Source organism: Rattus norvegicus, chromosome 15, assembly GCF_036323735.1.
Source record: "Rattus norvegicus strain BN/NHsdMcwi chromosome 15, GRCr8, whole genome shotgun sequence".
In the NCBI taxonomy this organism is placed as follows: Eukaryota; Metazoa; Chordata; class Mammalia; order Rodentia; family Muridae; genus Rattus; species Rattus norvegicus.
Window position 1 is genome coordinate 39,708,475 of NC_086033.1, and position 23,065 is coordinate 39,731,539.

The following is a 23,065-nucleotide window of genomic DNA, read 5'->3' on the forward strand; positions in this document are numbered from 1 at the left end:
GGCAGAGGCTGTGACTGTGTCTGGTGTGGGATCCTTGGCACCTATTATAGGATCTGGCAAATACCAGTTGTCCAATCCAAGAACTGCTAAGAGAGCAGAGCCAGTCCTGCCAGTCCTGTAACAGAAAACCAATTATTCCTTAATGTGGTCAGTGTGCTTAACTACATTTTCTCTTATCAAATTTTCTCGACGTTTAGTTGTGAATTTGACAGGATTTAAGATGAACTGGGAGACTACCCGCGGATGCCTATGAAGGGTTCTCTAGGTTAATTAAGATAGGAAGGCATGCCTTACCTGTGGACCTGTTCTTTAGGGTGGGCCCAGGGCTGACTGGCTAGGAGAAGCAAGGTAAGCACCAGCATGCCTCACTCTGCCTCCTGACTGCATGGATCAGTAGCTACCTCCAGCCCCTGCCACCACGATTTCTCCTGCCATGATGGACTAACCACAAACCCGGGAGCCAAAGCAAACCACCTCTTAGATTGCTTCTGTCAGTGTATTTTTTATCACAGCGGCAAGAAGAGCAATGAACTCTTGTAACTAATAGTCAGGGAGAGGCTGATAGCTAGAGATCTCACTGCCTGCTAGTCATTCAGAGGACTTCAGCATTTTGTGAAGAAAATGGGAAATCAACATACAAGAAGGATAATAGAAGATTGATATTAGGGGCGGAAGCATCAAATGGATGGTTTGGCAGTGAAGAGCACTTAACTGCTTTTGCATAAGACCCCGTTTGGCTGCCAGCATTCAAATGGCAGTTTACAGCTGTCCATAACTCCAATAGCCAGGGGTCCCAGTGTCCTCTTCTGGCCTCTGTGAGTGGCAGATATCTAACCCATATACACCCGATTAATCCTTCTCTCCACTGGTCTTTGACCACATCCTTCTGTGCTTCCAACAATGCCTTGTGTACAGACTTTTCCCACCTCCAGGTTTTTCAGCCAACCTGCCCAATTAACCTGTTTTTGCAGCACAATCAGCTTCGTATTTTGCAAATAATGCAATCTAATACAAACTTCTTCACCAGGTCAAGTGGACCACACTGTATCAAGTGCAGCTGGTCTAGGAAACACTGGCTAGCAGCATCCCCATCCTCACCAGACCATCCCTGAGATGAGCTTATCCTATGCCCTGGCATGGGATAGGATGCTCAAAAAATATTTTAGTGTTTCCAAAGGCTTAGTCTTAACTACTCATAAAAAAACAAAAACAAAAACAAACTCAACAACAACAACAAAAAAAAAACCAATATTACAAGAATATTATGAGGAAATTGAACTGAGATAGTATAAAACTTAAATTTTTAGACAGGGCAGATGCCTATATGCGAGGGCAAAGTTTAGGCTATAATTCCAAGTCTAAGACAAGGCTATTAACTATATAACTCTCAGGGCTGGAGAAATGGCTCAGCGGTTAAGAGCTCTGACTGCTCTGCCAGAGGTCCTGAGTTCAATTCCCAGCAACCACATGGTGGCTCACAACCATCTGTAATGAGATCTGGTGTGTCTGAAGACAGCTACAGTGTACTCCTATACATTAAATAATCTTAAAAAAAAAAAACTATATAACTCTTCACACACTAGAATTGTGTCGAGAAGATGGAAAGCTGCCATTTCACTGTAACCAGAAACTAGTCCTACTACTCATTCCTGGGGTCTGCGGCCTGTTTAAGTGTACAGGAACTAGGAAGGCAACATGCATAGCTGCTCTGGCTGGGCAGGGAGGGTGCATCTTAGAAGAACAGTGAGTTCAGTGTCTGCTCTCCGGAAATCAAAACGAGCTCCAATCACAAAGCTTGTAGTGATGAACACTTAAGAGACGTGGATGTTTCTCAGGGACAGGAGGGACCAGCAGCCAACAAAGCAGAGTAAGCTCCCTTAGGGTCACTCATCACTTCTCAATCCTGTCCACAAAACGGCTGCCCCCCAAAAAACCATTTTTACCTTTAAGCTACTACATGGATGTAAATGTATGCTGTGTAACATACTCAGGTTCACACTTACATAAACCTGCTAAAATTGCTATCTTATAGAGACACTCCAAATTTACTTTAGCTTTATGTACAGGGCCCTGTGTCTTTAGACGCCATCACTAGAGAGTAGGAGATGATAACTTTTGTGGAAAGGCAGGGAACTGCAGAACAAACTCCCTGCAGGGACTTTGTGATACCATTAGTAATCATACTGTTTCATTTATTTAATGCTTCTAAGATTTGCACTCATGACCTGGAGCATGCTACTCAAGCTCTCTACTTCTGCCTTGCTTTAAAAAACTTCTTAGCTCTCTGAGGAAAACAATTTCTTGTGTGCCTTAGGAAGTAATGAATATGAAAAGTTTTCAAACTACACTGACTTTTGGAACCAATACTAACTCAGCTCGACTGCTGAACAGCACTGAGAAAAGCCTACTGTACACCCGGCACACAGCTGTGTACCGCCTCAGCTAAGCCTTTACTACAGGAGTGGATCTGGGTCAGTGGTACAAGGATGGAAGTTTGGGCCGTCATAAGGCATTTAGCAATGTCTATGGGAAAATGTTCAGCTGTCTGGGTGGGAAGAGGATGAGCTGCTATTACAACCTGGTTTCTAGAATTCACAGATGGAGCCAACCATCTCACTGTCCACAGGAAAACACCTGTACAACAGTTACCCAACATCAAGAAATGGACCAAAATCAGTTATCTACTGAGCAAATCAATCATGGAGAAAGACTGCATCCCACATCCGTTTTCCCAAACAGCCATCTTCATGGCTGGTCTCTATTTCTGAGTCATTCTGACCCACGCTTTTGATTACATGAAGTTTACTTCTAAACTTGAAGGTACGGTCCATAAGCACTTTCTGGGTCAGGTGACTTAGAATCAGCTAAACAAATAGAAATTATATTCCCCCACTAATAGTTAAGTTTTCCAGAGGGTTAAAAACCTACTCATAGTCAAAAAGTGTTAAACAAAAATTAACTATCATGGAAAGAAAGACCAATACCATCCAAATGCCAGATGCTCTTGGTTTACCTGCAGTGATGATGCCCTAAAAAGGCTGCACATCTGAAGGAAATGATGGTAAGACTTTGATCACCTTGGTTTACTTATACTGACTTCTTTGTTGTTCTTTGTTTTTTTCAAGACTGGCTGGCCTTGAAACCATAGAGATTTACCTGCCTCTGCCTCCCAAGTGCTGGGATTAAAGGTGTGCACCACTGCAATGACTCTTTTAAAAGTAGTCTCAAGTGGCAATATACAGAATACTTCTATACTCAAAAGTCTGGCTTTTCTTTTGTTCTTCTAATTAATCCAAGGTTTCATCCAGAGCTTCACGTCTACCTTCAAAGCAAAGGCTCTCTGGTTATTTCAATTACTACTTTCTGTTAAAATTACAGGCTTTAAGGTCTGAATGGCTGGTTGGTTCATTTCATAATCACACCACCTTTTCAAGTAACTGCGGTTTTCTTCTAAATGACAGTGTTTCAGTACACACAGACTGGTGGAGAATGGTGTGAGGAACTATGAGCTGAGGACTGTCAGTCTCCACAAGAAGCCAGGAAGGAATCCTTTCAGGCCAGTGAGGAAGCTAGCCTGGCGCAGCCAGCACCTCAACTTGACTTCTTGCTGCCAGAAGTGTACCACAGTTTTTGTGGTTTGAAGCCCCTAGTTCACTGGGTCTGTGTTACAGCAGCTTAGGAAATTACACACATGTTGGTACTTTTGATTTGCCAAAACATACTCTCCACAGTAGCTACTGGTTGGTCACTGTTATGGTAGAAAGGAAGCATTAAATACAATGACAGTCACTCAATGCTTTACCACCACTGTGGCTGGCATTTGAAGATAAATCAAAACTTAAATTTAACCACACAGAAAACGAAGCTAAACAATTATTTCCAGAAATAAGTCTTTCAATATTTTATCATATTTGATAGCAGCTTTTTTATTGGTTACAAAACCTAAGCCCATATACAAAATTAGGAACACGTTTAGATGCCTCTTTTGAAAGAACATTTTAGTCTTTTTTTAAACTGAGTTTAAAAAAAAATAGAAACAATGCAATTTTAAAACACTGTTTTGAAAACCTAAAAGTGCAGCAATACACTCAGTTTCCTTATCTACGAAGTGGTGCGATTCCAATTCAAACCGGTAAGGTCACAGCAAACCGGATCAAGCAGATGCAGGGTCTGCACTACTCGATGCTAACGTTACTCAAAGGTTAGTGTGCACTTAGGACGCAAGAGGAAATAGGAATCATCACAGTAGAGGCCCAATTTTAATCTCAATGTGTGCAAATTTGAAAAGGTAACTGTCAGTTAAGTAGGGAGAGTCGAGAAGAAAATAAACTGGAAAGGGGACAATTCACAATATCAAGAAGATATTTTGACTTTAAGGGTTTCACCAAAGTGTGTGACCTTAATTCATTCTGACTTTGTTACTCCTACTTTTAGTGAACAACTACACAGTTTCAAAATTTAGACAAGTGTTTGAACAGGATGCAGTTACCATATGAAGCTTTAACTCAAAATCTGGGTAAAGAAAAAAGGCACAATGAACTTCAACTCAATTTTATGTGCACAAGAGTTGAAAAATCTGAGCCACCTTAAAGAGAAATTGATTCTAAAATTTATAAAACCTATAAATAATCAGAGGCCAAACCACTATATTAAAACAGATTCTCTAGCAAGTAAAAATCTTGCAGTTTAAACATACGCTTGTATCCGTTTTAGATACAAGACAAAACTCCCTCTTTAAAGTGGCCCCACCTTGGCAGATACACGTTTGTAATGAAGCACACCTGCTCTGTGTTGTCTGTCAGTGAAAACACCCCAGCCGATTCACAAAGCTCCGATGGCATCTGTTCTCTTCATCACAGTAAATACACCCCCGTCGGAAAACTAACTTAGTTCAGATTTCTATCCCTTCACATCAATGCATTGGGAAATTATACCCAGTGAACAAGAGCAACAAAACCATTTCTGTGACAGCACAAGTTATTTAGTTTAAAAAATTTCAAATTCATATTCATTCATTAATAACTGGGTCAGACCATTTGCCAAAAGCAATGACTTTACATAGTAATGCCAGATGTTGCAGAGCTAAAGATCACTGCAAATCAGGCTGAGTTAAATAACTACAGACCATTCCTCCGCGCAGATCCTTGGTTTATCTTTTAATATGTGCAGATGCTTTGAGTGGGGTCTGAATGAGCTCCCAATACTCAAGAACGAAGTCTTGTAACACTTCTAAATAGTTGCTGGTTTGTTGCCACCACATTATCAAAAGTACTGGTTACTAAGTAAAAAATATTTTAAGACTAATTACAGTAAACATGAAAGCTCCACAGTTTAAACCCAATATAAATCAACCATATCCAATTATCAATTTAAAACAAAAAATAAAATTAACCCCTGGAAGCTGAAAGCAAGACTTTGTCTTAAAACATTACTAATGAGTATTTAGACCCTTTCCATTCTTGTTTTGACTTATTTATTTATGTAAGTCTTTTTGTAGTCAAGGACTCTTGCTTTCAACTTAACAGAAGTTCAAGTCTGTAACAGGTTGCAGCTCAGGTAGAGACCATGCACAGCATTTGATTATTCAAAACAGCAGGAACACACAGGCTGAAGTGAGTGGTCAAATAGGATTTGCTGTTCTCAAAAATTAGGTAGAATGGCGAAAGCGTTACCATTGATATCTAAAGCTCTTCCTCCAACCCTGGCTTCTGAGGCAGATAATAAACATCAATTAATGGTAGGTGAAGTACAGTTTTAAAAAACTTATCTTTTTAATCAACAACCAAGTTTCTTGTTTTTAAGTTACTTTTGTGTCAGTTTCACCAATGAAAATCATTTGGCTTGTACTTTAATTCTTCCACATAAGAATACGAAAATATGTTTGTGGAGGACAGTGATGGAGGCTCAGATCACACTGCACCTCTGTAGTCTTCCAACATGAGTATACATCATACCAAAGTGTCTTGATCCACAGCGCACCTTTTTCCAAAGGCTGTATCAGTGGGCAGCTGATAAACCACCACTATGGAATATTCTAACTGGAGACTGCAGTTGTCAGCATGTGGCACCAGGGAGCATGGAAAATATAGGGGAGTTGAGATGGTTAAGGAGAATTCTAAAACAGTTTAGGAAATCATGCATATGCATTTACAGTCCATGTGAGAGTGACTTTTGGCAACTGCAAAGTGACTGAGACATGGCTTGCTTTAGAAGCATCAAAATGAAGAGGCAAGAATGCTGGGAGCCTTCTGTTGCTTGCTGTCTTATCGCTTGGTGGCCATCTGGTGGTGTTTCATATTGAATCAAAGATGCTGCACTTAATTGACCTTAGAAATTAAATTCTTTTGTTTGAAGGTTGGCTGTTGGGTCAAAATTGTAAGTACCTCCTTGTGTTGCTTCAGGAATGAGGCTAGGATCTTCATCAATCTGTGAAAATAAAGGAGAAACTCTGAATGAATATTTTAACTCCTAAAAATACCCAGGAAAATCAGTAACAATTTTATTGGGAAATTAAAGATATACAATTGAATATGAACTTTTTAAAAAGTGCCTGTCCTAAGTTCCTGTGACTGCAGAAGTACTTAACCTATCTGAAAATCATTTCTTCCCAGTTAATAGATTAAAAATGCAACAAGAAAAGCCATTGATGGAGTATCTAACAGAAAACGGTACAAACTTAATGCCCATTAATAAAACTCTTGGTAAATGGCCACTATATATAAAAGTCTCAACCTACAGACATCTCTACTTTAATATTTACTTACATCATCACCAGAGAAATATTGATCTATGATTTCAAATGCTAATTTATATATGTCTTCATTTTCATGTTGCTGCAAAACTTCTATTTTCTCCAAACCTGACAAAGAATATAAAAATTAAGGTGATATTAATCGGTATAATCTGTTTATAGACAACTATGTGAACCTCAGCATAGGCTCTATCTCCACTTAAAGACAACAGTTTAAAAAAGCAGACAAAAACTTAAATGCCCATTAAGTTCTTTCTCTTTAAAAATGTTTTTATAACAACAAAACTAAAAAACAAAAACAGCCACCAAAACACTCCGTCTCACAGAGATCTGATGGAATTTGTTTTTAGTTGCATGGCAAGTTAGTACTAGAACAAGATCTGAAAACCTCCCAGAATGTTACTTTTAAGCATGGTATCTCATTTAGTATCGTTTGTCTGCCACTGTTTTCTGCATGTTATTTCAAATGACTATGAAATTTAAGTTTTTAGAACTTAATAACTGAAGGAAATAATGATATAATTTTACATGAAAAAATGAATAGGTTACGTTCTACAGGTATAAAGAACAAAAATAGGAAGTTTTCAGAACAATAATCACTGATCTCTGTTCATAATAAGATTATATTATATGTTGAGATTATTATTCCAGTAGAAAGAAAAGTTTTAAACACTAAAGAGAAAAAGAATTCTCTAACTTTCATTCAAACTTTCTAAGTTATAAACCTGACTATGAAGCTAATTTTTAATATCTTAATAAGATATCTTAAGACAAGTATGAACATGAATTAATACTAAGATGATCTCCATGTTAATTTTACATCTACTGACACTATATAAATTTGAATGAAACTCCCACATACCTTTTTGCTTTTACTGATTTGTGATGGCTAACCTATCCATATAATTAATAAAAATACAAATAAACAAATCACTAAATTGTAGTAAAAGAAACATCTTAATGTGTGGACACTTTAGTACATACTGAATATGTATTCTTTAAAATCAAAAATTTTAAACACATGTTTCATTATGTCCTTAACAGAAATCACAGTATTTAAAGACTTCTGTCCTAGTATCTTCAACATGCTTTTTGGTAGCAATCCTAAAAGTCTCTCCAACTTACAGAATTCCAATGAGATGCACACAACTAGGCAACCTCCATAAGAAGAGTCCACCTAGTCCCATGGTAATATGTGCAACAAGAATAAATGTGTTCACTGTGTCCAGAGTTTGAGAAGTGCTGGATTCAACAAAGCTTTTACTATAGCCGTCCACATCAAGCTATTCACACACTCCTGTACACTGTGACGTGAGAGGAACTGTGATTTGGCTGTGCTTTGGTTTTCTGGATAGAGTAGTTGGGAGGGCTTTAAGAATCATTAAAAAGTGGGGCCTACTAAAGGTTCATGATTGGGGATCTGCCCTTTAGAAGACTTGGTAAAACCTTTGTAGAACCCTCCTAAGATTCATCTTCAACAGAAAGTTACTGCAAAACACTGCATCTGTCCTGACTCATTCTGTGGTTTAATGACATACACACAAATTGAAACAACCATTTTGTCCTTGACACTCTGTCACTTTCCAAAACTCTGAGCTAAAAAACCCTATTTTTTCCCATAAGCACTCAGTCTCAGTCTTGACTTGACAATGGAAAACAAATCACTAATGAGTATTTCCTAAATTCCATCAATTTCCAGGAAAGTTGATTCCACAACCTGTGTATTTCCAAAGTATGAACTTCTGTTTTTTAAAAATCCTTTAGAAATGCTAATATGGATAAGAAGACCAGCAAAACACCCTGGCCCCTTAGTAACAGTACGGCGTTAGCTATTCTCCAGATGGACCGACTCAGAGGACTGCAGGGGCAGCTCCTTACCTCCACACTCTTCTATGATCTCAGCTATTGTGCTTGCTTCATCACCAGCCATTATCAGGATGTTTTTTAGACCATCCAGAACCACCTGCACCACTTGAGAATCTTTTACTGACAGTAAGTTACAGAATGGCGGTATTACATTCTGTTGTACAAGGTATTCAACCTAGATGATACAAGAAGAAATATTTTTCATATATGTAATTCTTTTTTCCCTCTAAAAACTGCAGTAGAGACAAAAACATTCAGTAACTTATAAAGATAAGAAAGACGTGTCCTTGCTGAAGATTAATTAGTAAGGTGACCAAGTTAAGAGTCTCAAACTCACTTGGTCTTTTCTGCCACTTATCGTTAAGTTGCTGATTGCCCAAGCAGCTTCCTTTTGTGTTCCAAAATCCCCCTAAAATGTAAAAACAATTTCACAAAATAAGTTCCTTATCAAAAAAAGTCTGAGTTGTAATAATTCAGATAAATAATGAACTCATCATGACTGACCTTAGCGAGCTGATGAATAATCATAGGGATTAACCCAGCATCGATCACAGCCTGAACTTGCTGCTGATTGCCTGCTGTTATATTGGAAAGGAACCACACTGCTTCCTGTAGGAACAAAATATGGACCACTTTTATTGAAAAAGCTACCTTTAATGTTTTTATTTTTCTCTTTAATATTTGATAACAAAATCTCAAGTAGTGTTGGAGTAACCAAATCTAAAAAGTGATCAGTTGTGCAAGACTGGCCTTTTAATTTCACTAATGCTGTACGTGAGTCTGCTGTTTGTACATAAGGAAAGGGGTGTGCACACCCACGCACAGTGCCCATGTGCAGGTGAGATAACATCTAACCTTTGCAATTTGGTTCTCTCCTTCCACCCTGTGGTTCCAGAGCTCCAACTCAGGTTGTCAGGTCTACAGGGCAAGCACTGTACCTGCTAATTCAGACTTCCCACTGGAGCAAGGAAGAAGGAAGCTTCCATTCATGATACTTGTGTGTTCACTAGACCCTGTGTCTATTTAATAACCTGTAAGCCTACTTTAAGCTAGACATTACTCTAAGTAATGCTGATACAGCAGCAGATAAAACAGACCCAAGCCTTAATCCACAGAGTTGTATCCACTCATTTGGAAGGCATGCCCAAAGGTTGGAATTTCCAAATACTAGTAAAAACTACTTCCATTACAAGATAGTTAGTTTATTTTAAAGCATTAGGTCAGTGGGTAATGTGCCTTCTCCCAGAGCATGAGAACCTGCATTCAGGTACTCAGCACCTAGGTGAGACACATGGTGACCAGCATCTATAGCCACACAGCTGGAGAGAAAATGAAACCCTAATACACGGTAAAGTACAGCCATTAGAGAATATAGTTTAAAGAGTCTTCAAAAAAAACTACCACACAATTACTGTAACCCAGCGACTTCTAGCTACATCAGAAAGGAAACTAAATCAAAGACTTTGAACAGTTACTGATGTCAGTGTTTTCTACACTCTGTTCACAATAGCCACGAGGTGAAAACAACCCCAGTGTCATTCAACAGGTAAATGAGAAAATGTGGTATACACAGCCAACAGAACGACTTATTCAGCCATAAAAGCAAATCAAGCCAGGGCTTTGGAGGCGGATGAGTTGGCAGAGTGTCCGCCATATGAGCACCTGACTAACGGCGAACATTCATCTAAACTCTCTCAGCAACACATCTGTAACTCAAGCACAGTGACAAAAGGACCCGTAGTGCTCAGGTCTGGCGAGAGACATTACTTCCAACAATGCGAGAGCCGGAAAGATGGCTCCATGGTAAAGAGCCCAGCTCCTAGGAACCACTGGGCAGCTCACAATCACCTCCTGAACCTCCATTCCTAGGGAGTGCACTGGTTTTGACCTCTACTGGCATCTGCATTTATATGCACTTGCCCACCCACCCATACACAGAATTAAAAATAGTAAAAGTAATTTTTAAAGATACAATGTAGAGAGCAACTGAGGAAGATAACGGATGCTGACCTTGGCCCTTCACCCTCATAAACACACACACAGAGCTCTAACATTCTGTTAAATGAATGACCTTTAAAAACATGCTATGTGAAACAAGCCATAAAACTACTTAAGTACTTAACTATCTACTGTCCAATTCAAAATAAATGTGCATATCTATTCAAAACTTTAAAAGAATATATTTTTATGATCTTTGAAAGAAGGTATGACATTCTAAGGTCTATTTTAATGATGTAGATTAAATTATCTGGTTTTTTTTAAAATACCAGTTATTTTTGTGGGAGATTTTTTTTGTTTACTGGTTAACAATTTAATAATTACCAATACTACTCAAACTACTTAAACATAAATAGTCTTAAAATTCAATATTCTTTATTCCGTGAATGAGAGTAAGACTAAAGGAAGCAGAAGTTAAACAATGAGGAAAGATTCACCTTGAGTGCCATGACTCTGAGTCAGAATAAACATCATAGCAGCAACAAGGAAACCGTCCCAGACAGGAGGAAAAATAGTGCGTGTCTTTACCTTGTTTATTTTCTCTTTTGGGTGTGACAAGAGGTTTGGGAAGTGGGACAGGACATCGCAGTTGAGGACCACCTGGGTCTGCTCATCAGTGCCAGTCACTATGTTCCCTACTGCTCTGAGTGCTGCGGTCTGAAGGAGAAGAAAACGTTTAAGGATGTTTATAATGAAATTGTTGTTTCTGTCTTTTTCATTAACTCGAGAGATTAACATTTATCCTATCCTCACAACAAAGCCATAAGCAAACCAAGCAATGACTTTTAAACAATAATTTCTTGTGGAAAATTATGGAACTCCACAGAAAACTTGCTAGAAAGGTTTTTTAAATAGCGAAAACTAAGTCACGAAGTCCCATCTTTAAAACAGTACTTACTCATCACTAAACAGGTACCACAGACTTTAATATTGTCCTGAGTCAGCATGCGTTTGTGCCTACCATGCCATATAGCCCTGCATTTAATATATTTAATGTCATTCTGGGTCACTTAGTAAACCATGTGCAGAAGGACAGTAAGCAGAACTGGTGACAGCCCCTAGGCAGAGTCACAGGCACAGATAGGACACTGTCCCAGAGACAGGGAGTTAAGCAAAGGCAGACTGAAGACCTCAGTGAAGGGAGGAAGGAAGAGCCTAAGCAGTCACAGAAGGGACGGAGGCGAACACAGGCATAGATATGTACCATGCTGCCTCCTAACAGGTACTAGAAAAGCAACATCAGCAGTTTTACTTCTATCTGGTTGAAATGACAATGGAATACATACATACACATCTATATACTGAGACATACACATCTAAAGCACTGACGAATTAAGAAACAAGCAAATTGGGGTTGGGGATTTAGCTCAGTGGTAGAGCGCTTGCCTAGCAGGCGCAAGGCCCTGGGTTCGGTCCCCAGCTCCGAAAAAAAAAAGAAAAAAGAAAAAAGAAAAAAAGAAACAAACAAATTTGGGTTCAAGAGATAAGTTAGGGCACCCTGAGGTGCATGCTGTTGGGTTTAACTGAATATTGGTTGTGGAAGGCTGGTCATATGACTAACTTAATATGAAAAAAATGACAATACTTACTTGAACTTTGACTTCCTGGTGGCTCAGAAGGGGCACGAGGAAGGGTACAACCCCTGAGTCAATAACCATCTGTATCTGCTCATTCCCTCCGTCTGTCAAGTATGACAGCGCCCAAACAGTGTCTACAAGAATCTACAGGAAGGAAACACAGGAAAAGATATTCGAGGAGTTTTAACACAAAGTCTTTGTTTTAACTTGGTGGTGAGGCATCCTTATATTGATAGATATAAACCCTATCTTTCTCTCAGTGTTTACCTGAGATCAACCTTCATAAACATGAGACAGAAGTCTAGGATGCTTCTTTTCCAGTTTCTGACTTTATGTTCTTTATGTATCAAGTAGGTAAAAATAAAAGGCTGGCAAGACAGCTTCACAAGCAAAGAGCTTGCAAGCTAGCCTGGTGAGCTGAATTTCATCACTGAAAGCCACACATAAAGGTGGAAGGAGAGAAACCAACTAGACAAAGTCATCCTTGACCTCCACACAGGTACAGAGCTCAGACATAGACATAATAATAATAAATAATATCGTTACACAATAATAAATAATAAATTGTTAAACAAGCAGTAAATTCTCCCTGGGCCCAAAAGTTAGGTACTAAAATCACTGATCTATTTCATGTACGTATGAGGCCAAAACGCTGTGCTGCTTCAAGTTTAGAAGACCCCAATAATAATCATGCATCCACTTTACTGCTTTTTAAGTATATTCAGTCAGAGATCCTGCTCGCAGTACAGTGTTCCTCCCACACCCAATTACCACACTCAAACACCTATTTTCACAGAGAGATCTTTTAATAAGTGGGGAAGAAAAGTAAAGTGACTGAATCCTAAGGCAGCAAATAACCTTTCAGGTGTGACTTAAGAGAAAGGGGTGGTGGGTGCCTCGGTAAGAACGGAATAGGATACGGTTTGGGTGGCTTTCCATTGCTGGACTTCAGCACTGTGATTGAGAGGTGGACATTGGCGATCAGCCGTAAGAATGTCTGGCCAAAGAAAGTGTCCAAATAAAAAGAATGGACTTGGGCTGGAGAGATGGCTAAGAACACTCACTGCCCTTCCAGAGGTCCTGAGTTCAATTCCCAGCACCCATAGGGTACCTCACAACCATCTGTAATGGGATCTGATGCCCTCTTCTGGGGTGTCTGAAGCGAACGTGCACCCATGTGCATTAAATAAATAACATTAAAAATAATAAAAAGAACAGACCTTTGTGGCTTCCTTTAGGGGTGTAATCCATGGTTTATAAGGGAAAAAGAAGAAGAAGGGGAACCCCTTGAAGCAGTAGTATGATTTTCCTGACTAATAAAAGTGAATGTTAAGGAATGACTTAGCACTTGACTTTAACATAGACCTGCAAATGAAAAGCAAGAAGCATAATCACGTTGTGCCTATTGTCATAGCACATGTCTGTGACTGCCAAAACTGAGGAGATGAGAACCTGGAGAGCAGGAGTAAAAGTCAGCCTCAGCTACACAGCAAGAGTGAGCAGCCTAGGCTCTAAAACCCAAAGTAAGCCTCACCTTCACACATCTGAAGGTTTCAACTATGAGAACAAAACCGAACAGGGTAAGTGCTCATAGGAGCTAAAGAGCTGATCCTGAACACAGAGAACGGTACGTGGTCTTCCTTGACATCTGAGGCAGAAGCACCACTCAACTCACTTGAAGTCCAGAGACCTTTCTAGTAAGGGTCCAAATTAATGGGATCTTGTGGCCCTCAAAGTGAAAGCAGCTACTGAATTTACCTATCTTTTAGGAAAGCATGTGAGTCACAGATGCGTGACGCACATAAGCTTTCTCCTCAGCAGTACTAAGAACCATGCAAACAATTTCAGCTACCTGGAAGAACAAAACACTTAAATATTAGTTTGGATCTGGATTATGCCAATGTGAGGTGAGGTGGAGAGTAAAGAACCAGAAAGGAGGGAGAGAAACAATTATGAACAATGTTTGAAACAGAAGCTGGGGGGGGGGGTGGCTACTGCAGTTCAAACAAACTCAAGAGCTGCATCAAAAGAAAATTTAGGCATATAATCTAAGTGAGGTGCTTTGCGTAAGAGTAGCCCCCATAGGCTCATACATTTCAATGCTTAGTCACCAGGGAGTGGCACTGCTTTCAAAGGAGTAGAAGGGATGGCTTTGTTGGAGTAGGTGTGGCCTTGTTAAAGGAAATGTGGTGGTGGCTTTGATGAGGGTGGGCTTTGAGTTTCAAAAACCCAAACCAGGCCCTCCCCAACCCCCCTCTCCCTCCTTGCTATCTGAGGACATGGATGTAGAACTCTCAGCTATTTCTCCAACACCATTATGTGTTTGCATGCTGCCATGCTCCCCACCATGGTGACTGACAATGAAGTAAACCTCTGAAACTGTAAACCAAGCTCTAAAGAAATGTTTTCCTTTGTATGAACTGCTGTGGTCATGGCGTCTCTACACAGCAACAGAACACCAAGACACCAAGTAACAAAAACGAAAACACTGAAAGAGCAAAGTTGGCATGTGTCATCAAGGGTCCCAGGAAAAAGCAGAGTACAGCTGTGCCCTACTGTGCTAAGTTTTCTTAAAAAGAAGAAGAAGAAAAAAAAAGAACCTGGAAGGAACCACAGTTTAGCAAAGAATCCCCTCAGTGGCGCTCACCAGGTGGAGTTTCCCCAAATACAGCGCTGTAAGAAGTGTGTGAATGTGTGCATTCGCATGTCTGTGTGAGTTATTATTTCTATTATGCAAACATTTTCTTGGTTTATAGAACGTTATTAATGTTTGGTGACCATAAAGTTGTAATAGTGGATTTTAACATGTAGGCATTATGGTGTTAACTATAGGGGCTGTTTCCAGACACAGAATTTAAACTCTAAGTTAGGATGAACACTAGGCGTGATTATAATATAGGGAAGATACTCAGTCCTGAATCTGCAAGTGTATGGTGAGAAATTAGAAAAAATTGAAAACAGGCAATCAACACATGGACTCTGACTAGCTGTGCTGAGGAAATACTTTGACTACAACCCATTAAAAACCCAGTAGAGTCAGGGACAGCAACTTCTATCTCCCCTGGGGCAGAAGACAGGTGAGTGAAGGGCTGAGCCAGGCTTGGCGGGAGCTACTTTGCCTTCCCATCAGCTCCAACAGTGACCCTACATCATTAGTCCAGGTTCCCTAAGCTTTGCTTTGGCAACCCCGTAATTGAAGTTGCATATTGGCTGTTCTTTGCCTTGGTCCTAAGGCTGTGAGGAGAGAGCAAACTCTGTACTGAGAAGGTGGAGGATAAGTATACACAAATTTTTACTGTGCTTTGCGCAGGACTTCATTTAACAATATGCCTTGTTTCCTTTACTATTATTTTGGAAGGTTTTATGAAAATTTTGTTTTCGTTTGAATATAGGAAACATTAATTATGACATTATTTTGGAAAATTCTTGAGTTTTAACTCAAATGTTTGCCAATACCTTCTAAAATAGAGTGACATTCAGAGACAATTGTTGAGATCAGCTGACTTGCAGACATTTTTGGGGTATTTATATTTTAAGATTCCTTATTAATAAATGGCTTTGTCCTATTTCTAACTAGAAATGCTAACATTCTTTATACATTTTCATTATATATTAAAAGCTTAGCTGTAAACAAATAAAATACTTTATTTAATTATTAAAAAAAAAAACCATAGTAGAGTTAGTGGAAAATGCCCCTGAATGTGCAAATTTCTTAAGCCTACAGATGTAAAAATGAGAGATGAAGCCAAAAAGAATAAGCTCACTGGCCCGCACACAGGCACACAGGCAGTAAAGCAAAGGTGTTTCAAAGGTGTAAGCACACGGGCCACTGGAACAGGCACACAAATATTATGTAAAATGATTGAGTGTTAAAATCTAAATCCTTTGTTGTATGAGGGGTTGAACAGTGGGCTTTGCATACACTAGGCAAGCACTTTAACACTGTGCAAGTTTCCCTAGCAGAGTTCTCATTTAGTGAACCCTACAACTTACATTATCTATATCTAAAATAAAGTAATAATAGTAGACTAAAAATAAAAGGCCACACCTATCTCAAGAAAGAAAATAGTAAAAGTTACAAATCTGTCAAGAGAACAGTAGAATTTAGCTAAAACTTGATGCAAAAAACACTTTATAACATTAAATAAAACTATACTGTTCACTAAACAATCCTTTAATTGCCATTACAAGAAAAAAATATCTCAAAAGCTAACGGTATTTGTACAGGTTTGTTACATTACTATCTTTTAGACATGGTGTATATAGCTGAGGCTGGCTGTAATTCCCGATCCTCCTCCTCCCTTTACTTCCCAGTGTTGGCATTATGGGCATTTGCTACCAATGCTCAGCAGTAGGAAAGAGAACAAACCAACAAAAACAAACAGCAGATACAGACTTATCCACTGAACTGGAAAGCCTTGTGGTTTCTAACCTGTATCCTTAGATTGAGTAAAGACGAGCACGAGTATAAACAGCTTTCTGAGTCACGAGTCATTCTACCAATCATCACAAAACAAAGTCACTGGTCACTAAATATCAGGTCTCAGCATATAACCTATGTGCTAACACTGATCAAGTCTGTTGTTTCTCTAGTAATAGAGGCTAGGTTGGTACCAGTTGTTATGTGATACTGAACAGTCTGTGAACACATTACAAACTGGTAAGAAAGTCAGATACTCTAAAACTACACTTGCAAACCAATTGTCAGCAACACCACAGAGAAGAAAACACACGAACTGACCCTCTACTTTGTCCTGTAATCCCCAACAGCAGATGCAGTTTGGTTTTTAGTGACTCACAACAGACCACACCTAGTATTTCCCATAAGCCCTTCTGTCTGTCCTCCCTCACACTCACTGGCTGTCATCACACACATCTTTGGTCTGCTGTCTTGTGCTTCTTTTTATCGATGTGTATGCGACCATATGCATCCTTAAATCCTTAAAGTTAGAAAGCTGCTAGTCCTGACTTCTTTTCTCTCACCATACATCTCAATCTAAGCATACCCCACCCCCACTTTTCCTAATCCTTAACACAGCACTAGCTAATTGTGTCTACCAAAATGTACCACCAACCTGCATTTTCAACTGTGCAATCCCCCCTGAAATCGTACTTTCCTTATAGTGTGAGTTATGAATACGGAATACAATTTTAACCACTTATTCCTAACTTTGCTATCAACGAGAGGCTATGTGACTCTTAGTATTTTATCCAAGGCCCTAAATGACCTACAATACGTCCATCTTATCCAATTTAAATTTTATATGTCAAGAGGGGCTGGCATAAGAATATCCTTCAGAATGAGTTTTATTAATTAGGAAAGGGACAACAAAAAGCCTCACAACCACAAATGCGGCTGGGAGATGGAGTTGGTCTTGAAGTAGAGGAGACAGAGCATAAGCAGGCAGTATGGTGGGACCTTCAACAAAGAGAGCCTCCCCTTCAATTCCCAAAAGAGTCTCAGCAGGAAAGTTAAAGGACACAAACTATGACAGAGGTCCCAAAGAGTCTTAAAAGAAAAATCCTCAGAACAAAGTAATTTTCTGATTCTTATAGGTTGCCAGAGGAGTGGGCAGACATCCTAACATGTGAGCCAGTGCGGTAGGACCTGTGCACACAGACAGGTAGTAGGTAGAACCATGAACTTATCTTGCAGCTGCTAGAGAAGGGGTGGTAAGACAACAACAGGGTGCTTTCTTACCAACCTTCTACTGGGTGGAAGGTAGGGCTTGCTCTCCCTGCAGAGGCTTGAGACATAGCAGGTATCTGTTAGTCCCTGGTTGTAAGGGAGCACAGCAGAGGGTGTGGCCTGGTTTCAGAGAGAGAGGGAGGCAGCCTGCAGGTCTGTGGTCTAACATGTGTTACCTCCTTAAACTGATTTGCTGCTTCTGCATTCCTTGCTTCCAAAGCTTCAAGAAATTCCTTAGGGCAGAATGTTAGCACTTTTTCTGAAATACAGCTTTGCTTCTGATGTCTTATCCAATGTCCATGTTTTCAACAGTCCCTCACAGTCTATAATTCTGGAATCTATACTGGAAAATACTGTCACAGAACAAGTTCTAAATTCTAGTCACGTCTCTTTCCTTAGCTGTTCCTATTAGTACTGTCCATACTTCAAGCCTATTATGAAAAGAAAATAGCTCTGTTTATATAAAACTTCCCCACTACAAGTCAGACATTTTCTCAGCAGTCTGTTACAAATATCGATTCTCATATAAATGTATATAAATGTATCTGTCACTTATCCATCCAAAATCCTTCTATAGGCCTCACTCATTACCAGGCAAATCTCCAAAGTTTTTAAACATAGGAGCCAAGATTGCAGATAAAGTCCACATGGAGCCTTAGAGTTACTACCTACCTGTGCTCTCTAAAACCTCCATGGAGTCAAGATTTCAATACACTTCCTAGTGCTCCTCAAATGATGTTCAACCGGCAAGAAAGCTACTCAAAACAACTCCAAGACTTCAGACAGAAATACTGTCTCATAGACTTTATAAAACTAAAAGTGTTGACATATGTGCATAAAAGTGTTCTACATATTTAAACCAAAGATGGGCATCATCCTGACTGTTTCTGTCAACTTTCCTTCTACTTACAATGCAACAGCTATAAGGTGTTTTGTTTGCTTTGCTTTGTTTTGAAACAAGCTCTCAAATAAGTCAAGCTATCCTTAAAACTCCTGTTCCTTCCCCCTCTGACTCCCAAGTGCTAGGAGGACAGGAGCACATCATCACTCATGGCTCATACAATGTTCACTTCGAATGCTACTTCTTCCTTGGTGACATTCGGCACATTTGCTTACATTGGTTTGGTATGGTTTCTGAGACAGGATTCTGTGTGTAGCCCTACACAGGGTGATTTTTTTTTAAAATTCGCCAAATAAAAATCATGTGTGCTTCCACAGCCAGCACTTTGGTTATCTTTCTACTATACTTTCACACTAGATTGTGTGTTTGTGAGATCAGGACATAGGCCATGGGTTTGGCTTCAATTCTGTCACAGCCATCATTTACTGTATGACTATAGTGGCTTATAAACATTTATCATTTTGTAAATATCAATACTTTTAAAAACCCTGCAACAGTTCCCTCAAACTTGTGGGGACAAGCTCTAAGACCTCCACAAGGATGCCTAAGGCAGCATGTATGAATGTATGAATGAATGAATATATGTATGTTTATATGTATGTGTGTGTGTGTGTGTGTGTGTGTGTATGTATGTATGTATGTGTGTATGTATATATGTTTGGGGTTTTTTAAGGGGGGATTATTCAAGACAGGGTCTCTGTGTAGCTCTGGCTGTTCTAGAACTCCCTCTGTAGACCAGGATGGACTCAAACTCAGAGATTCACCTGCCTCTCCCTCCCCAGTGCTGATATTAAAGAAATATGCCACCCCAGGCTGGCTATAATGTTTTCTTAGACACAGATCTCTGTGATAGTTCAATTATAAAATAGGCAGATTAAAACAATAATTGAAAAATAGAGCAATTATAGCCATACACTATAAAATTATTTAAAACATTGGTAATTTATTGACATTTTTGATTTAACATTTTAAGATTGTAGTTGATTATAGGTGACTGAAATTTGGAGTTGGTCTTGTGTGCTGTGTATTCATATACTGAGTTCTGTGCCTCAAGATCAGACAGTCTGGACATGGGCATTGTACTGACCAGAGTGCTATAAAGAATGTTCCCTAATAATTTCTCATTTGTAAGTAATATGCTTGAGACTGTGACTGGACAGGAAAGAGAGGAAGGCGAGACTTGAGACTGAGTAGGGGCACTCAGGTAAGGACCAAAGGAGAAGGAAGAAAAGGAGAGGGAGGTGGCCATTAGTTGGGATGAACCACGAGCACATGGCAAAGAAGAGATGTTTGCCCTGAGGACAGACAACTACAGCAGAAGCAGCCCAGCAGACACTAATTTGGTAAGTAACAGAGCATTCAGGTGGGTTTTAACAGGGTGGAATTGGTAAAGCTCAGAACCTGCCCAGCATAGTGCTGACAGCTTTACTAATACATTATATTCTGTATCATTTTCTTGGGAGCAGAATGTGCAAAAGTGGGGCAGAGAAATCCCTCAAAAAATTACTTCAATAGAAATTTTGGAAAGTGAAATCAGAGAAACTGCTATCCTTAATCACTCTGAGGATCATGAAAACAGCATTCTCTGACAAAAAAATTAAAAACAGAAATTACATCAATCTGATTTAAACTCACTCTCATTCATCAATACCCCAATGCGAGCATGCACGTGCACACACGCACGCACACACACACACTCAGACTCAGCACTCATCTAAAAAAAACCCCTGTGGTCCCATCAAGAGTCAAGTCCCACACTGACACCACTTTACTCACATTTATGTCCGTGTGGTAGATGAGGACACATAAAGCTGGCAAAATCTGAGGAAACAAGATAAACAGTAACACCAGAGTTGATGGACATGTCTTTGCAAAAACAAACTATGACACACAAAGCAGTAATTACTTAAAATACAATGTGAAAACGTTTTAACATTTTTTAAGAATAAAAATTAATAAACTCAATCTGAAAAACCAAAAAGTGTATAATTAAAAGAGTCAAATAAATCTGACAGGGACTAATACTCCTTAAGAGAAATTAAATTACTTCCAGAAACATCAACTGTGACATAAAATGTCAGGTGAGCAGAATGGAGATGTCAGCACACAGGCACACACTGTGGATAGCTCAGAGAAGTTAGTTCCCAGTCATCCTCGTCTGAATTTTTATTCAATTAGCTGCTTGAAAGAGCTTTAGTCCAGAAAACTGCAACCAGTACAAGGTAAAAGGTAAACAGTCCTAACAGACCTTTCACAAATGTACAGCAAATGGAAAATGGCTCCTAGGGACTCATACTATTAGTGTGGTAACAAAAGGTTCAAATACTGGATAAAGACAGATTTACTCACTCTGTAGTTAAGTAAATATGTTTTACAGGATTTTTAAAAATTTAGCATATGCCACATTTCCAAGAACATCAATTTTGTCAGAAATCAATGGGCTAAATGCAAAGTCACTCAAATTATTTGCATATTTCTTAGCGTAAGAAATCCATAAGGCAGTATTGCAAAACCAGCTTCTTCCCTTTCCTTATTTGAATTTGTTCTCCTCATGAAACATCATTAAAAAATAAGTATTAGCATGTTCAGACGACATTCCTTTTCCTGAACAACACTATACTTTGACATATGGTGTGTTATACTTAAAAACACAGGAACCTTCTTCATACTTTTAACAACGTCAGAATATGTTCATCATATTCCCTGTGCAAGAAGCCTAAAGCATACACAGGGAAACCAACCATCTCGCCTTACAAGTCTGCATTTACCTCCTGAACTGTCTCCATAGGCGGTGGGGGGTCTTTATTCCTGCAGAGATTGACAATGACCCATGTGACGTTCCGAAGGAAGGTGATGGGAATGGAGGGATTGATGAAGGACAGAAGAGGTTTGACAACTCCCAGTGATATGACATAATCTCTACATTGAGGACCATCACCTACAGAAATGAAAATTGTATTTAAAAAAAAAATCACAGTCAGGATGAGAAAGTCTGAAATGTGTGCAATGGCTCATGTTGGGACACTGATGCCCTATGTTTCCTCACCAGTCAGACATCAAGTGTTGCTTCCCACGATTTTGATTTGGGGAACACAAATTTAACCATTACCGACACAAATGACATATCCTTTTACGCTTTTACACTTCAGTGCCACCTTAGAAGTTTATGAATACAGTCAACTCACATGAAGTTCAGAGGAAACATAGTGTGTAATGGCTATGCCAATGTGGGAGAAAAGTTAATTTAATGTTCTCAACTAAAGGCTTTCAACCTAAATTCAACTTACCTATAATGTTTCCCAAAGCCCACACTGCTTGTTCACAAACATTCTGATGTGGGGAATGGAGGAGTCGCAGGAAAAGTGGTACGGCATCTGTGTGTAAGGAAAAATGGGTTATCTAATGTAGCCACAGATTTCAATCAAGTAAGTTAATAAAATAGTCAAGAGTCAGAAACACACTACAATTGCCCAATTACAGTTCACTGCATAAACTTGGCATGGATACATAGAAATAAGTAATATCAGTACTTTTAACTTGGTAATACTTGAGCCACACAGCATCAAACAGAACCTGAAGCATGCTGCTATGGCATTAACTATGCCATTAAAGAAGAGCACAACATCTTCCCTGTAACTCATTTTTTAAAAGTTCCTATCCCAAGCATGTATTCTGAAAGCCTAACACTTACTACTTTCAATGTAGTTCCAATGCCTAAGACACTTTTAACCAGAACCAACTAATCAGATTTACCAAATAATTTAAAGCAATCATACTTATTATTTTTTTATGCGTTGGGTGTTTTGCATGCATGTATATGTCTGTGCACCACAAGTGCCTGTGGAGGCCAGAAGAGGGTGTCTAGTTTCCTAAAGCTAGAGTTAGAGATGGCTGTGAGCTGCCGTATGTATACTGGGAATGGAACCTGAGCCTCCTGGAAAAGCGACCAAGCTCTTAATTGTGGAGCCATCTCTCTAGCCCCTCACTTTCTCTCACGCCTTACATCCACCTTCAGCACTGAGTTCACTTTCTCTTAACCTTCTACTCTGTGCTAGCTCTGGATTATTTAGCTTTACCTGTACACTAGATACTGACCTTGACCTTTTTATTACAAATGACCCCACCCTTCAACAGAGCATATGTATCACTCTAAGTGTACCTTTTAGCTCTTCTGAAGAACTAGTCCCCACTACAATCCAGCTTCACATGTTCATCACCCCCGGAGGAGCTCCCCTATCTCTACAATCAACATCCACTTACTCTTCTATTACTCAGTTACCCAA

The 23,065-nt window shown here is 39.4% G+C and overlaps 1 protein-coding gene across 5 annotated transcripts in view; it reads right to left on the reverse strand.

The window, feature by feature from the left end:
- Positions 1–3,900: 3,900 nt before the first annotated feature.
- Positions 3,901–23,065, reverse strand: part of Kpna3 (karyopherin subunit alpha 3) — a 73,753-nt gene continuing 54,588 nt past the window's right edge. For 4 of the 5 annotated variants that reach the window (XM_039093504.1, XM_006252127.4, XM_063274414.1 and 1 more), the window contains 10 exons: positions 22,070–22,156; positions 21,551–21,720; positions 20,559–20,603; positions 12,205–12,336; positions 11,144–11,272; positions 9,122–9,226; positions 8,955–9,026; positions 8,630–8,792; positions 6,765–6,859; positions 3,901–6,426 (listed from right to left, as the gene is read on the reverse strand). In XM_039093504.1, coding sequence (XP_038949432.1) covers positions 6,328–6,426; positions 6,765–6,859; positions 8,630–8,792; positions 8,955–9,026; positions 9,122–9,226; positions 11,144–11,272; positions 12,205–12,336; positions 20,559–20,603; positions 21,551–21,720; positions 22,070–22,156 — 1,097 coding nt within the window. In that variant the 3' untranslated portion in view covers positions 3,901–6,327. The remainder of the gene's footprint in view (positions 6,427–6,764; positions 6,860–8,629; positions 8,793–8,954; positions 9,027–9,121; positions 9,227–11,143; positions 11,273–12,204; positions 12,337–20,558; positions 20,604–21,550; positions 21,721–22,069; positions 22,157–23,065) is intronic. The other variant, NM_001014792.1, reaches the window with a different exon arrangement.